General features: G+C 41.5%; 2 protein-coding genes across 2 annotated transcripts in view; one reads left to right on the top strand and one right to left on the bottom strand.

Moving 5' to 3' along the window:
* CMSS1 (cms1 ribosomal small subunit homolog) overlaps window positions 1-4,284 on the bottom strand; it is a 42,073-nt gene extending 37,789 nt beyond the window's left edge. Inside the window, 1 exon segment of the mRNA XM_087967525.1 lies at window positions 4,134-4,284. Coding sequence (XP_087823651.1) covers window positions 4,134-4,284 — 151 coding nt within the window.
* FILIP1L (filamin A interacting protein 1 like) overlaps window positions 1-17,212 on the top strand; it is a 153,720-nt gene that overhangs the window by 16,048 nt on the left and 120,460 nt on the right. The gene's annotated exons all lie outside the window — the stretch shown is intronic.

Here is a 17,212-nt window from a genome sequence, read left to right on the forward strand (position 1 = left end):
AGCTAAGTGCTGAGACATAAGGGATGCCACTATGGCTTTTCTAAAGCTAAGACCCAGGATCTGATGTTCCATACCAAATTATGCTTTTTCAGAGAACAAAAAAGGCATATTAAAGAAAAGTTTACTTTGCCATTTCATTTGGATAAAAATTATTCACTGAAAAGAAAGTTCAGCTTGAACTTTCTCTGAATCCCACTGTTGCTACTGTTAGATCTGAGGTGGATCGGGTCGAATGAGACGCGAGACCATTCTAGTGAGTTCAGCTCTTTATTTAGAATAGGAATAGTCTGGAGAATACAAGCCGCGGCAGCCCTTCATATAGGGCTGGCTCGCGGCTCAGCGGCCAATGGCAGCGCTTTGAATCTCCCGCGACTGGCACAGCCAATTGCGGTAGATCCTTAGCGCTCCAATCACGGCCGGGGTTTCGACCAATCAGGTCGCTGTCCGTCCGGACCAATCAGTTGCGAGGGTTTGGAGTATGCTAATACAGCACACCCCTCCCCTCTTGGTTTCGTCTGTCGGTGCGTCGTGACGTAGTCGCGTAGGTAGGCGGGGCTTCGTACCTGTCTAGTTGACCTGCGCGGTTCAGTTTCCGGGTAGTTGTCGACCGGTTCGGAGGACCTTTCTGTCGCTCTGGTTCCCAGGGATGGAACCGCCTGGAAGGTCGGGCTGGGCCTTTCTTGGTCGCTCCCTCCTGGTCTGCTCGGGCTGGTTGAGCGGCCGCTTCTTTTGTTCCCGCCGGGTCTTCCCGGGCTGGTTGAGCTGGCCTGGCTGCTTCTTCCCGGTGATGATTCTGGGGTTTCCTGCTCTGGTGGTTCTGTGTTTACTGGTGAGTAGGACCGGTTTATTTGTGGGTTATTTGTTCCGGGTGGGGGTTGTTGAGCTTGCGCTAGGGGTGTCCCTCTTTCTTTAATGCTTTCTGGTTCCCCCCCCCCTTCTAGTTTCCTGCTCGGGTGTCTGTTTGTTGGCTATTCTGGACCTTAGTTGGTTGATGTGCCGTTTCCAGTTTTTCCCGTCGCTTGTTTCTAGTCGGTACGATAAGGGGCCGGTTATTTGGGTGATCGTTGCTGGTATCCAGAGTGGCTCTCCCGCTAGGTTTTTTGCATATACAGAATCGCCTATGTTAAATGTTCTATGCTTGCTGGAGGAACCCGGGGGTTTGTCAGGGGTGTATGTGGGGTGCATTCTGTCTAGTTGATCGTAGTTTTCTGCCCATCATTAGTTCTGCCGGGCTTCTATTTGTGGTTGCGCTCGGTGTGATGTGTTGGATGAGGAGCATTTTATTGATCTTATCTTGTATGTTGTTTGTTTCTATCTTCTGTATGGCTTTCTTTGTGTATTGTACCATGCGTTCCGCCCGTCCGTTCGCCGGCGGATTTGCCGGCGCGGTTAACGCATGGCGTATGCCTTGGCCTGCCAGAAATTGTTCGAACGCTAGTGCGGTGAACTGGGGCCCGTTGTCCGACACTATTACGTCTGGCAGGCCGTGTGTGGCAAAGAGTTTACCCAGTTTCCTTATTACTGCCTCTGTTGTGGTTGATTTCATGGTGCTTACCTCCAGCCAGTTGGAGTAAGCGTCTACAGTGATGAGGTACATGTGGCCCTTGGTTGGTCCCGCGAAATCTATGTGAATCCGGGACCACGGTCCTCTTGGTGTTTCCCACTCCAGTATTGGGGCAGCGGGAGGACTGGGTCTGGACTCTTGGCACTGTTTGCATTTGGCTACCCAGGTTTCGATTTGTTTGTCCATGCCTGGCCACCATGCATAGCTTCTGGCCAGGCTTTTCATCTTAACCATCCCTGGGTGCCCCTCATGCAGCATCCCCAATACTCTTTCTTGCAAGGTTTCCGGAATTACCACTCTGTCCCCCCAAAGTATACAGCCCTTCTCGGTAAAGAGTTCGGTTTGTCTGTTTCTGAAGGGTCTGAATAGTTCGTCCTTGTCTCCTTCCGGCCACCCTTTCCCAACCCAGCTTAGGACTCGCGCCAGCCGCTTGTCTTTATTTGTTTCTCTGGCAATGTCTGGCGCGGTCACTAGTGGGTTGGGTATTGTCTCTATTTGCAGTACCTTTGGTGTGGGTGCCGGGTCGTCGTCTAGGTCTGGCAGAGGTGAACGGCTCAGGGCGTCTGCGTGGGCGATGTCCTTTCCGGGCCGGTGAACCAGCTGGTAGCTGTATGCTGACAGGAATTCAGACCACCTTGTCATTCTCAGAGAAAGAATGTTCGGTGTGGCCTTATTTCCTGCCAGGATCCCTAGCAGCGGCTTGTGGTCCGTGATGATTGTAAAAGTCCTACCGTAAAGGTATTCGTGGAATTTTTTGACACCGGCGACAACTGCTAGGGCTTCTTTGTCGAGCTGGCTGTAGTTGCGCTCCGGCTTTGAGAGTGTCCTTGATGAGAAGGCGATGGGTGCTTCCCTCCCATCTGGTAGCTGGTGGCTGAGGATGGCGCCGATTCCGAAGGGTGATGCGTCGCACGTCACGGTTAATGGCAGGGTCTCGCTGTACTGGATTAGTACCGCGTCAGATGTTAGCAGGTTCTTTGTGTTGTTGAAGGCGCTCTCCTCCCGTGCTCCCCAGGTCCAGGTGGCTGTTTTATCTAATAGCCTATGCAACGGTTCTGCTACGGTTGCCTTTTGAGGTAGGAAGACATTGTAAAAGTTTAACAGTCCCAAGAAAGCCTGCAGTTCCGTTTTGCTTTTGGGTCGTGGCGCTTCCCTTATGGCTCTCAGTTTCTTTTCTGTGGGGTGGATGCCCTGTTTGTCTAGGAGGTACCCTAGGAACTCGACCCTTTCAGCCCGTAGCTGGCACTTCCCTTTTTTGACTTTGAGTCCCGAGTCTCTGAATTTCTTCAGTACCTCCCTCAACCGGGTTTCTAGTTGCCTTTCGTTTTTCGCGGCCACCAAGACGTCGTCAAAGTAGGGCACCACCCCCTCTATGCCCTGTAGGAGTCTTTCCATGAGGCTTTGGAAGACCCCGGGTGCCACGCTGACTCCGAACTGGAGCCGGTTGCAACGGAAAGCCCCCCGGTGCGTTACGATGGTCTGGGCTTCGGCGGTTGCGGCGTCGACCGGCAGTTGCTGATAGGCTTGTGCCAGGTCGAGCTTTGCGAAGACCCGGCCTCCCCCCAGTGAGTGCAGGAGGTGTTGCACAACTGGGACGGGGTATGCGCTTTGCTGGAGCGCGTGGTTTAGGGTGGCCTTATAGTCCCCACAAATTCTTACGGACCCATCTGGCTTGATGGGGGTGACTATGGGGGTCTCCCACCTGGCATGGTCGGTTGGCTCCAGTACCCCTTGCGTGATGAGCTTATCTAGCTGCTCATCGATTTTGGGCTTGAGGGCAAATGGCACCCGTCTGGGCTTAAGGCGGATCGGTGCGATGGTCGGGTCAATACTGAAAGATATGGGGGACCCCCGGTACTTGCCTAGGCTGTCGTCGAAAACTTCCCGGAAGTCCTCTACGAGTGCTGCTTCCCAGTCCGACTCTGTGATGCGGTGGATTCCGGTTACTTCAATGCCTAGGGGTGCAAACCACTGTAGCCCCAGCAGGCTCAGCCGATCCCGGTCGACGATGGTCAGGGGTAGTAGCACTTCAATGTGGTTCTTAAAGGTGACTTTGAAATGGCCTCTGCCGACTACAGGGATGCGGTTTCCCTGGTAGTCCTTGAGGGTTAGTGTTTGGTCTTCCAGTTTTTGCGGCGGATGGAAGGAACCAGGCGCTTGATGGTGTGCCACGAGACCATGGAGAGGAAGGACCTGGAGTCCACCTCCATGTTACATGGCTGGTCTTCTATCCCCACCGTCACGTATACCTTTCTTGCGTCGCTTGTGGATGAATGGCCGACGACGACGGTCTGGTGTGTTTCCTCCCTCTGTCTTGCCTCGTTTAGTCGCCTGTTCCGACCCTCTTGGCTCCAACGGCTCTCAGGCTAGCGGTCTCGGCATCTGGTGGGGGTGTTCTGTCGCCTCCGCGGGCTGCCGTCTCGTCGCCTCGGGCTGTAGTGCTTCTTGTTTCTGCACACCTTGGCGATGTGCCCCCGTTTCTCGCACTGCCGGCAAACGGCATCGAGGAACCGGCAATCTGAACGGGGGTGATCGCCTCCGCAACCGGCGCAATGGAACCTCGACTTACGACCCCGGGCTTCCCGTCGCTCTCGGGCTGTTTGCAGGCGGTGGATTTCCTCCTCTTCGTCCTCGGTGTCTGAGAAGGAGTCAATGTCGCCGTGGTGTGTGGTTGTGTCCCGGTGGTCGACCTCGGGGTGCTTTTCGGGGTTCGGTGTCATCTCGCTCGTCGCTGTTCGTGGCGTGATGCTCGATTACCGCATCCGAGCCACTGATTTCTTTGCCGCCTTGGCCGCGGCTACCTCCATGAGTGCATCGGCGAGGGAGATGTCACCCTTCGCCATGATGCGGCTCTGGAGAATGGGGTCTCGGAGTCCCAGGACGACGCGGTCTCTCAGGGCCTCGTCCAGGTCGGCGAACTCGCACAGGCCACCCAAATCTCGAAGGGCCGCTATGAAGTCACCCAGTCCCTCGCCCTCGCGCTGGTCTCGCCTGTAGAAGTCGTGCCGCCGGATGAGGATGGGCACGACAGGGGCGTAGTGACTCCGTAGCAGGGCTCGAGGTCGCCCCACTCCATGGTCTTGACGTCCTCTGGCTTGGCCAAGGCTTTGGCCATCTTAAACACTGCCGGCCCACAGTGTGTGAGGAATACGGCCCGTTTCTTGTGGCCGTTGGCATCCTTGAGATTGCTACTCTCGAGGAACATCTGGAACCTATCGGTGTAGGATTCCCAGTCCTCGGTAGCAGGGTTGAAGGGTGCGGGTGGTGAGTTGAGGCCGGCCATGCTGCTCGCTGGTGTGCGCCGCCTCGCCACGTGCTGGGTGGTCTCCTTTGTCTCACGATCCCACCTTCGTCGCCAGTGTTAGATCTGAGGTGGATCGGGTCGAATGAGACGCAAGACCATTCTAGTGAGTTCAGCTCTTTATTTAGAATAGGAATAGTCTGGAGAATACAAGCCGTGGCAGCCCTTCATATAGGGCTGGCTCGCGGCTCGGCGGCCAATGGCAGCGCTTTGAATCTCCCGCGACTGGCACAGCCAATCGCGGTAGATCCTTAGCGCTCCAATCACGGCCGGGGTTTTGACCAATCAGGTCCGGACCAATCAGTTGCGAGGGTTTGGAGTATGCTAATACAGCACAGCTACCTCATGTGCTTTGTCTCAACCAATATGAGACTGGGACCTATGAGAATGACTAGAGAAGATATAAAATGCTTTACTGAAAAGCTACCAAGTTTTAAACATAAAGAAGTATGAATGAAAATGACCTGGAGGCTGCTCCAAATATATTGTAAAATATTCCTTTCCAGCTAATGACCTCAAGAGGCACACAAAGTAATTTACTAAAAAAAACAGTCCATTTCCAAAAAAATAATAATACCAGGATCCCACTCTAATGTTAAATACTACCACCAACAAAAAATAGTTGTTTTGAACAACCATTTACTTCCTTTCCAAGAAATGTGTCATGAATAAAGAATATACTATGTGTGTCTTGGGGATGCAGCAGGTTTTAACTCTTCTAAAGAGGTTAGAAGTCTCCTTGAGATTTGAATAATAAGTAGAACAGCAGAAATGCTACACACTGGGATGAAAATGTATCATGCCTGCCTGTATTTACCTGGCGGTGGGGAAAATAGTAAAACAACATGACTCATTTCTTGGAAAAGTTCCTATTTTCTTTAGAAACACAAAACCCTCTGCACAGGGGGATAATCATTCTCTTTAAGTCAAAAGGAATGTTATAAGCACTATCTGTAATCATGTCATTCTAGTCCCGGCTAGTAAAAAACCCCCAAAGGATTACTAGCAAAAAGTTTGGCTAATATATGCTTGAAAGAGAACATAAATAGACAAGTAAAGAAACAATGATATAGGTATTTGATCTAGACAAAAGGGATATAGACAGCTGTAGGTAAACAGGACGTTGGAGGATGGAAACTAAGGCTTTTAAAGAAATATTACCTTCCATTTTGGGGGTTCATACCTTGTACAGAATTCTCAATTTCTACATAAAAAGTATAGTGTGCATACAGTATGCTCATTAATGTAATTTGGTCTTTTCACTTTCACAAAATGCTTATAGTAGAAGAAAATTATAGTTGTTAATGCCAGGTTTTTGGTGACAAAAGTTATGATACCAACAAGTCAAACTAACAGTCACCTTATTCTGAGACATCCTGAAGCAATTATTTATTTGCCAAACTTTACAGCTGTTACTATATATGAAGATAAAACATTATAATAAATAATTGTGATCTGGAAACCATTCATGTATTATTAGTTTATAAATCACAAATCTACATTGAGGAATACAATTTTCATATAATATAATCAATACATGCACACACATACAGCACTTCATTTACACAAAACTTGCAAGTTTCTGTGGCTGAGCAAAAAGCTCTTGAATGACATTAAAAGTTCATTAAGTGAGATATCAATAGTCGAATGGAAAATGGAAATGGAAGTGAAATTGTTCCAGATAATAGATTGAAAGCAAAAACTAACTTACCTAGCTAGACCACTTTCTAAATTTTAATTGCCATAAAATCAATAAAGGAGAATATTTGTAGCTCAGAGTTAAAATGAGGGGTCCTTTGTGTTCTCTGAGCTTCCTTGTTTTCTTGCAGAAGTTTCATTACTCTAACTTGGTGACATCATCAGTGCTACACTGATGATATTACTTAGTTAGGGTAATGAAATGCCATAAAATCCTAAGCAAAGCAGCAAAAAATGAACAGAGCTATCCTACCACGCATACATGCTATTGCCATATTTAATATTTTACAAACAAAGAAAATTAGAACTAAAGACACAACAGAAATATTACAAATACTGTTTATTACAATAGAGGGCAGAAGATAAAGGCTACTTGTCATGATAGGAAGAAAATAGTTTTTCAATCCTTTACCTTATTTTTAGGTAAAAGTTTTCCCCATGTCCAACTTTAGGGGGTGATGTTCATCTCCATTTCTTAGCTGAGGGAGCCAGCATTGTACATTACAAACAAATTTTCCATGGTGATGTGGCTGGATGACTATACTGAGGTGCACAGAACGCAGTTACCTTCCCATACCTTGGAATGGGGATTTCCTTCGTGCTCTATGATGTTGGTTGCTTTCTTGCAGACATTTAATTACCCAAACTAGGTAACATCATCAATACTAGTACTAGTCACTATACTGATGATTTTATCTGTAATGAAAAATCTGCAAGAAAACAACCAAGATCAGAGAGCACCAAGGATCTTTCATTTCAACCTTGAGCTATAAATATTGTTCTTTATTGGTATCATATCTTGAAAAAATCTGAGCTTTTTCACACCTGCTAAAATTCATATTTTAAAGGAATAAATATTGCCAATAGAACATGAAGTATTAATCAGCTTGCTTCTGTTCCTTTACATTACAACTTGCTTTGCAAGAATTAGATGTTTCTGCAGCATATAAATAAAAAAAATATTCATCTTCATCATGATTGTTATCATGCTTTTGATGCATTTAACTGAATTTTAAATGATTGCATGCATTTGGCTACCAGTTGAGAGTGGTTCCAGAAAACCTCATCTTTAATATTATGTCCTTCTAGGAATTTAACTGTTATTCTTGATTTGTTTCTAGACATTAAACATGACTTGCAGACAAGATCTGCAGCTGGCTCAGTCTCCGAAGCATCCAATATTCCTGTATGGCAGGCGTGTCAAACTGGTGGGCCGTGGGCCGAATGCATCATGCCCAGGCCACGTCCACCCCAGCTCCATGAATGAGAAAAACATTGTGAAACATCACGTGACAGCAATGTGACACCGTGAGTTTGACACCCGTGCTGTATGGTAATAAAGAATGAGAAAATGCCACAGTGCAACCTATCACAACTCTTTCTCTTCTCCCATCCACTTAATATTTATTTTAGAAAATAAAAAAGTACTCAGCTTTAAGAAGCTAGGAAAAAACCCAAACCATTCAGATAAAAGAAATTTTGTGTAAGATAAATATCAACTTTTGTTCAAAGGGTATTTCCACTTCAGCATTCATAGAGTAAAATGACAGATAAAGCATTTTGGTATCAGTGTCCTCAGAGATCTGGTTCTAATCCCATAAGCTTTATAACATAACAGAACTAAAAAACTATTTTCCTTGTGTCTTTCTAAATGATGTAGCGATTGAGAACATTAATTACTGTGTCAACATATTTTGGATTCCTAGTCAATGATAGACAACAACCTTTTCTGTTATGGTTCCATGTAAAGTTTTTTCTTGTTTTTGAAAAGTAGGGAAGGCATAACATGGTGCAATATTTCACAGAGGGTGATGTTTGTCTCTGACAAAACTTGTTATCCTCTAAATGTTGCTCAATAACATCTCCAACATCCCCATCATTTGTCACATTGGCTGAAACAATTCAGCTGTACTTCAACAATAATGTTGAGGATAATATCCCAATTGCTGCTTTAATACAAAGGCAATATTAATGTTTATTAACTGAGAATTGAGAAGATGGTGCTGACGTCGCCAGATGTGTTGTCCATTTCCAAAATTCCTTTGGCCATGCTGACTGGGAATCTGAGTTGTGTGCAGTTCTAAAACATCTTAAATTCAAAAAACTGGGGAAAGTAAAAATAAACCAAATGGCTCCATTTTTTGCCAATGAATGTGATGGTTTGTGGCAAGAATTAAGAGTTTCTAGTATATAGCAAATACGTGTTGACAAACTCTACATGAATCTTCAAGTTTATATACCCAAGCAGATGACTTGTGATGGTGCTAACTTATCAGGACTATTGTGTCCTATGGACACTGTTTCAATTGCTGACTTCTGAAAACAAAACAATAATTACTAACCTTTTCCATTTCTGGCAGTGTACTGAACCAGATTATTACTTGCTACTAAGCAATGGATTTTGATCATTTCTAAATTGGATACTCTCCTGATAGGTTATATTTGAAATAAACTTATGGTTGTTGCCTGCCAGAGAGGCTTAGTTAGTGCATAATGAATCACGTCTCTCCTGATTTTGAAGAAAATATAGAACTTTCCAAGATGCAGATTGCTTTTCCAAGAGCACAAAGGACATGAAGTGTAACCAATTGGCTCCTAGTCTTGCATTCTTTCATCTACTTTCTTTGGAGAGTCCCTCTTTTAATTCTAAGTAACATGGGAACTCAAAACAAGGAAAATTAATATTAGAGCATTTTAATCTCTCAGAACTTCCATATCTCAAAGTACCTTTGTTTTGAACAAATAACTTTTACTAGTATAATTGAGCAAAACCTGCTGTCATCAACTTTCTCTTCTGTGAAACTATTTCAGAAGGTTTCCACAAATATAATAATTTTAATATATTAAAGATTTTGATTGATAAAGTTATTGTAATCAGTTTCATATCTTTCTCAGTTTGCCTAGCAGTTCCTTTTCCTTTCCCCTCATCTCATCCCAATTTAAATTCTACATCAATTTAGTCATTTTATGCATATGATGGGGTTGTAGTTAATGAAACATTATGTCCTTTAATAAAATGATGAGTTTGTTAGAAAAGCTGCTACCGGACTCCTTGTGCCTCTAAAAGGGAAATTGACTCCAGGACTTCTGGAGAATATGAAGTGTGTATAGAAGGTGCTGTCTTCATGTATTGAATTAGAGATTGAGCCATAGCTGGATATTGTGTGCCACAGGTGGCGTGCAGAGCCCTTTCTGTGGGCATGCAAGCCATCACTCCAGCTGAGCTCAGCTCCACCGCACATGCACATATGCTCCCCGCCAGCTGGTCTTCAGGTTTCTGCTGTGCATGCATGGGGGTGCATGCGGGGGGGCACATGCACAGGAGCAGGGCACATGCATCGGAGATGCATGAACATGCGCAGGAGATGTGTGTGCACATGCAGGGTGGTGTGCATGTGCGGAGACGCACGCATATTGCATTTTGGGGATGCAAGTATGTGTGTGCTTTGGGCACTCAGTGCCGAAAAGGTTAGCCATCACTAGACAATATCTAGAGTTTCCCAAATCTTATCACTAAACTTTGAGATCAGATTTTCAATTTTTGGATTTATGTTTGCCTTTGTAAAAAAAAAAAAAAGTCCCCAAATTAGTATATTAAAATATTTCTCCTTGGTTCTCTGACAATATTATATGTTCGTTGCCATGCTTCCTGTAGGACTTGGAAGCCAAATTAATAAATAGGGGCAAAAGAAAAGTCTATTCTTGCAATAAAACTTGATTTTCTCAACTCATGCTTGTTAAATAAAACACAATGACTAGTGTCATACAATTCATTAAGGCACAATCCAGTAGCTTTTATATCACAGTTGCTGGAACATGAAATCAATGTGCAACCATATTATGTCTTACTGTACCATGCAAATCTGTCAATTTAATTTTTAGTATATGGGTGAATGAGAAGATGGAAATGTGCACACAAAAGTCAAGCTCAACAATGAATAGAAAAGAAAGGTTTTTTGTCATTTTGCTGGGGAAAACAACTAATGAAGACTGAATTTATTCTATTAATAACAATGCTCCTGTATTAGCATCTCAATGATTTAAAGCCTTCTTTTGTAAAGTCAGGAATTTACCATCTATGGATCTAACACCCCAAGTTTTACTATATCAGAATTAGTATTTAACAATCATTAGCAAGCAAACAGATCATTTTACAACAGGTTTACATTTTTTAAATGTAACATAGTTCTCACTGCAGTTGTAACACTTGTTTTATTCCCTCAGATTTGATCCACAAGAACCTATATCTTGTGCTGAAATACTGACACATCCAAACATACAATTTGTTTGATTTGGCCTTAATGGGACATGTGAACCTAACCACTATGGTTTTCAAATTATGGTTTATGGGTTACCATTGTGGTTTATTCAACAGACACAGATAAAAGTATGTCTTTATGTGATATGTAAAACAAATCACCATGCTAGAGAGAAAAGTTCTAATGACATTCTGACAGGTTTCAATTATTTTTAAGATTGCTTCCAAAGTTGATCTGTCTTTTTGACTTACCTAGTTATCAAACTCATGCAAATAGAGTGCCTTAAACTTATATGCAATAAAAGGTGTTCGTTCCCAACAAAAATATATTGCTTTTTCTACCAATATTACCACACTTTCTCAGACATAGTATTTTGGTTTGGGAAGAGTTATAACATGGATTACTCCAGATAGTATAACACCATTCATATTCATGGAATGAGAGGTCAACTTAATTTCTTTTTTATCAGTCTACTTTTTCATCTTTCAAGATCTTAGTATAGTGAGGGTAAAAATTGTGCCTGTCCTTGACCATAATAAAGTGTGAACTTCTTACATAAATGGCTTAAAAGAGGAAACTTAGAAGCAAATTCTGGCCTTCAATCTGCTTTTATAAATAGGACCAGCTTTTTATGAATTATCCCTCCCCTCAACCACATTTAACAAAAAGAAAACACCCCCCCCCCCAGTTCCCTTTTTGGATAATCAGTGTTTTCCTTGTGAACCCAATTACCTACTCACTAAAAATAACTTTGTTTAGCCACAGAAATAGCTAACAGTACTGGAAGTTCAGACTGCAAAGCATTGTTCAACAAAATGTTATCCAAACAAAGTAAGGAATTCCTAACATAACTCTAACGCATCAAGGAAAACAATTTTGTTTCTGTGGGAGTCTAGATGACGCCACAGACTAATGTTTCAGATGTTAAAATGGTATGTTTAACATTAAATACTGTATATATGTGACATTTAATATAAAATTACAAGTCTTTATCTTTTAATTCCCACAGTATATACAAATATTTCTGCTACATGAAGTATTTATTAATGAGTCAGCGTTTCCTGGACCAATAGCTCTGAATTCCTTGTAATATTCTCCATACAGCATAACCCTTTATCTGCCAAATAATAAGGGTATTGTGTTAAAAATATCATCAACATCTCTCAGAAACCATCGGCATAAAGATTACATCGACATACAAGGGAAAATACCCATAACGTTGTAAAGAATGATCATTTGAGATTGTGACTCCAAACCCATTGACCCCCTTTAATAGAATGGAAAATTGAACTTACTTAAAATATATCATTCAGCCTCTTCCATCTTATCTTAACATTAGTTCAATTTTACATAACTGTTACTTTTTACCTTCCAGAAATGAGAGAATGCTGTAAGGTCAGTAAGATAACCTCAAGATTCTCAAAATTCTGTGGTTTCTGAAGACTATTTTTGTTTGTCCAGGAAATAAATATCAAAATTCAGATTGTATATAGTCACTGAAAAAAGAACTCTACTTCACAGAAATGGAAAATAGTGTTTGACAGCAAGAAATCCCTGGTCCAAATTTCAGTTTTGCTAAGAACTCACTGGGTGGCTTGCAAAAAAAAAAAAAAAAAGATTACTTCTCAGTGCTCTACTGATACATGAATTAAAATCTTTAGAACAATTATCATCCTGTATGACTTAGTATGGCCAATTAGGACCACTCAAATTGTTTTGTAAATTAAAGTGTGTACCTGACCAACAATCTCAAGCAATGATACTAAAAATACTTCTTTTTATATGTTCATAACTAGAATAATGGAATATATACTGTACATATATACAAAATAGCATGAGGGTGGTATGATCTTAGTAGAAAATACCAGATAATTAAGTAAAGTCATATTCAACAGAGGGTTGATAAACAGAAATTGTTTCAGAAATGGAGTTCCTGAATTTGAAAACATTTAAACAATTTAAAACTGAGTTTTTAGAAGTTTGTTCAAAGCTCATCAGTCTCTTTTTCATTTTACAAACAAAAAATAATTACTTACTGCTTTTGTTGGGAGTTAATTTTAAAAGCAAATTTTTGAAGAGGGTACACATTTATCTTCTTTGAAAGAATAAGGATTGCAGTGGATGAGACAATAATTGTTTCTGCCCCTCCCAACACACCTGGGGTTGTGGTTGTGATACATTTGTTAATTTTAAAAATAATTTTACAGAATTTATAACATGCCCAATCCTGAAAGACTAGATGGGTACACAACATTAAGAAAAATAAAACATGATAATAAATAGTAAACAGATCAAAATATAATCACAAAAGCAAAGAGAACATAGCTTTTTTATGTTTATAACACCATGTTATGCTAAGAGAGTATTGATCTGCAATATTTCCTCCCTCAAAATGGTAGGATGCTATGCCATCAATTTTCAGTTCCTAGATATGCAAAAATAAACAAATAAGCAAAACTAATGCAGGTTCAGCACTGCAAATAGCCCTCAGTTTGTTCACCTCTCTATTACCAAATCAGAAATAAATGTAAACTATATTCTGATTAAATCTAGGAAGAATTAGGAATTGGGACAATTCAAAATTAATGAAACTAGAAACAAGAAAAAGGTGAAAAGTTAGCAACTGTTAGTTAAGTATGCAAAAAAGAATAGATGCACTTCTAATATGTATCTACCTCTCTGACCCCTGACTGCACTATTTAGCAGGAGATCTCAACAGTTATCTTCTAGCTATGGAATTTACTCTTTGGAGAGATGGTCTACTGTTTCTTCAATGAAAAAAAATTCTCCCTGGCTTTAAATATTTTTTTCTACATTTCTTTAATATTTTGATTTAAATAGCTTTGTCTTTTTAAAATTTGCTTAATTCTCTGGTATATCTCTCAGATGCTTAATGGATTACTTTAACTGGTGGCTTGTAGAATCACAGAAAGGCAGTAGTGGAGCACTATGCTTGAAGCCACCAAAAGTTCAACTGTACTCTCAACGCAGGAATTCAAATTAAACTCTCTCTGAAATCTGGCTATCAATATTCATTTGGTTCTACTGTAATCATATTTAGTTATTTTTAGTTGTACTTGTTTTTGTGAGAGGAAGGAGTATGGGCAACTTGATTTTTTTTATAAATCTTGCGGATATAACACAATTCCTCCCCTTCTGTATTGCTGGGGTTGCTGGAAGATGTCTATAATCTCTAGATAATTACAGGTGGTATAGTTCTGCTATGTAATAACTTTAAATATTTTAGAAATAAAATATACTTGGTGAAAAATGAGCACTTATTCAAACTTTTTGTATATTGCAAAGGATAAAGCAAGTATCAGACAACATTAAAACACAAAAAGTATTCCAATTCTACTCAAAGAATAGGCAGCATACTGTAGGTCATATATTGGATATGAAGAAATTTTTCTGTTTAACCTACAATATATACAGGAGAGGTGACTTTATCCCAGACAAGTGGTGGCCAACCTTTATGGGCTTCTGTGCTGAAAATTGTGCACACATTCACACGCGCGTGCTTACGTGACAGCACCCAGAAGGCAATGTGCGCAGCCCAGTGGTGGGATTCAAATTTTTTTACTACCAGTTCTGTGGGCGTAGCTTGGTGGGCTTGGTGTGGCTTGGTGGGCGTGGCATGGTGGGCATGGCAGTGGGAGGATACTGTAAAATCTCCAATTCCTCCCCATCTCCCTAACCTGCTTTCCAGCTCCGTTCTCCTGTGCAGGGCAACAAAAGAAGAGCCAGCAAATCAGCTGGGACTTGGGAGGCAGAGAATAGATGGGGGCTGGGCCAGTCAGAGGTGGTATTCTGAACTATTCAAAATTTCTCTACTGGTTCTCCAAACTACTCAAAATTTCCACTACCGGTTCTCCAGAACTGGTCAGAACATGCTGAATACTACCTCTGGCACAGCCCTCCCACGCCCCCTATGCAAGCATGTGTGATCCCCCATGCTTGCTTACCTGCACTGCACATGGGTGTACTTCCCAACTGATTTTTGGCCTGTTTGAGGCCTTTTTTGGCCTCCCAGAGGCTCGAGGGAAGCTTCTGCAGCCTTTGGAGGTCGAAAAATGGGCCCGTTTTGTCAATATTTCCAGAAATACAGAAAATGACAAAACAGACCTGTTTTTTGGCCTCCAAAGGCTGCAGAGGCTTCCCTCGAGTCTCTGGGAGGCCGAAAAAGGCTTCAAATGGGCCGAAAATCAGCTGGGAGGTGTGTGCATGCGCAATGAAGGTAAGTTTGGCTGGGGCTCATGTGCCCGCACAAATGGCTCTGTGTGCCACCTATGGCACACGTGCCATAGGTTCACCATCATGGTTCTAGACTAAAACTGGAGAAAGGCAGGGAAGGTTGTAAATTCTTCTGTAATCCTCCCTGGCTTCACGCTGACCTGTGTTCTCCTTATGTCAGCTTCCTTGAGCTTGTGCATGGCCTTCTAGATCCTCTCTACCCCCATGGCACTTACTATGGTATCTCTGTGCTCATTGCCTAGTACTCCACTCACTTCCCACTTAACAAACCACGTGTCTTAGGGTTACAAAGGCAATTGGGATTTTTGTCTCTAAATAACGCAGTCACAGGATGTCATGCTTGAAGACCGCAGTGGCAATCCTGTTCTTAATAATGGTTGAACCTAAGGATTACCTGTACTACCAACTCAGAATAGGAATCATTTTGATCTATTTCAAATTATTCCTCCTATCTAAAAATATCAATCCCAATCAATAACTCATCAGTACAATTCTTTAACCCCAACCTCTGGGCTGCAGCCCATTACTGGGCTCTTTAGCTGGTCAAGCTGTTTATGTTTCTAAAATACTGCTAAACTTTTGTTAAGATATGTTTCAGTAGCAGTGCTAGCCACATTTTAGACTTTTAACATTTGATAGTCTGTCATCATACAGTGTCCTTTAGTTTGAGTTTGTTTCTTGTGATATGTAAGATAAGTATTCCTTTAAAAATTTAAAGCTACAGTAATGCCACATTTAGCCTCCAGATGAACTAAGACACTACTGGAATATTAAGTAAAACTTATATAATATAAAATTGGCTAGTGAATTATTGTGCACACATCTTAAAATTGGTAAGGATGATAAGCTGTGTCTCATAACTTATCATACAACGAATACTCATTTATTTATAAAGAAATTGAAATAAATTTGTTTTATATTCATAAAAATATTCAAGTTCAGCTTCATCAATAATCTATGTTTTTCACTATTGTAGATGAGGATTAAAATATATATTCAACTGGGTGGGATTTTTCCATTCATGTTAAAAATTTCCAATCCATATGCCACTTATTTCCACCTCATTTCTAAGAAATGCATGCATAATTGATTTTTTTCAAAAAATGGAATCCAACTGTTTTAAAATATAAATATATTACAAATGTAACCTTTATATGTTACAAATGTAACCTTTATATTCATGTCTCCCTGTATATGTAGATGTAGATGCATATAGGTGTATGAATATGTATATACATATTTATATGTGTGTGTGTGTGTGTGTGTGTCTGTGGGTGTATATATATGTGTGGGGGTGGGGTGTGCATGCATGCTTATGTGTGTGTGAATGTATATGTAAGCACTTGAACACACAGGTGCTTGTAGCGTTTATATATCCTGACAAACTATTACCAAGTATACACAAAATTGTGAGGTTTTAGACCAGGCCTGTCAAACTGGTGACCCGCGAACCAGATACAGTATGTGCAGGCCACGCCTATCCCAGCTCCACAAAGGCCAAAAACATCCCAATACGATATGGCCCAAAATGTGATCAGGTTTGACAACCCTGTTTTAGACACTTTTATAACATTAGCTTCAATTTAAGTAAAGAATGGACTAATGTTACTTTTACTGGCAAAAATAAAGTACAAGCATTTCAAGCAATTATATATGTACACGTTTAAAGAATTAACTAAGTTAACTTAATTAAGTACATCATGTCAGGTCTTAAACAGCTTAATGAGTAATAATTGTTTAAAAGTACCAAATTTAATTACAGTATCAGAAGATTAAGCAAAGCCACAAAATCTGGTTGGAATCATGTTAGAGGTCTAATTTAATCACGTGGTTTCAGCATCTCTGGAACTCTTTAATTTTCTGGCTTTGTTTTTTGAATAGGGAATATTCAGAAAGCCTTGCTCTCTATGAACATTTTCATTTTATCCTCCAAATTCAGTTTGTGGTTTAAACGAACTTCATACCACATGCATTACAATACAGAAGGACTCTGCTTTGAACATTCTTTTTCTCCTAAAGCTCTTATTGCATTGCTAATGGAAAACCAGGGGTGGGATTCAAGTTTAACAACTGGTTCTGTGGGCATGGCCTAATTTGTGGGTGTGGCTTGGTGGTCATGTGACTGGCTTGGCGTTC

This window comes from Notechis scutatus, chromosome 5 (genome assembly GCF_049901735.1).
Source record: "Notechis scutatus isolate UNSWTSFEM ecotype Mainland chromosome 5, rNotScu1.2, whole genome shotgun sequence".
NCBI classification, from domain to species: domain Eukaryota; kingdom Metazoa; phylum Chordata; class Lepidosauria; order Squamata; family Elapidae; genus Notechis; species Notechis scutatus.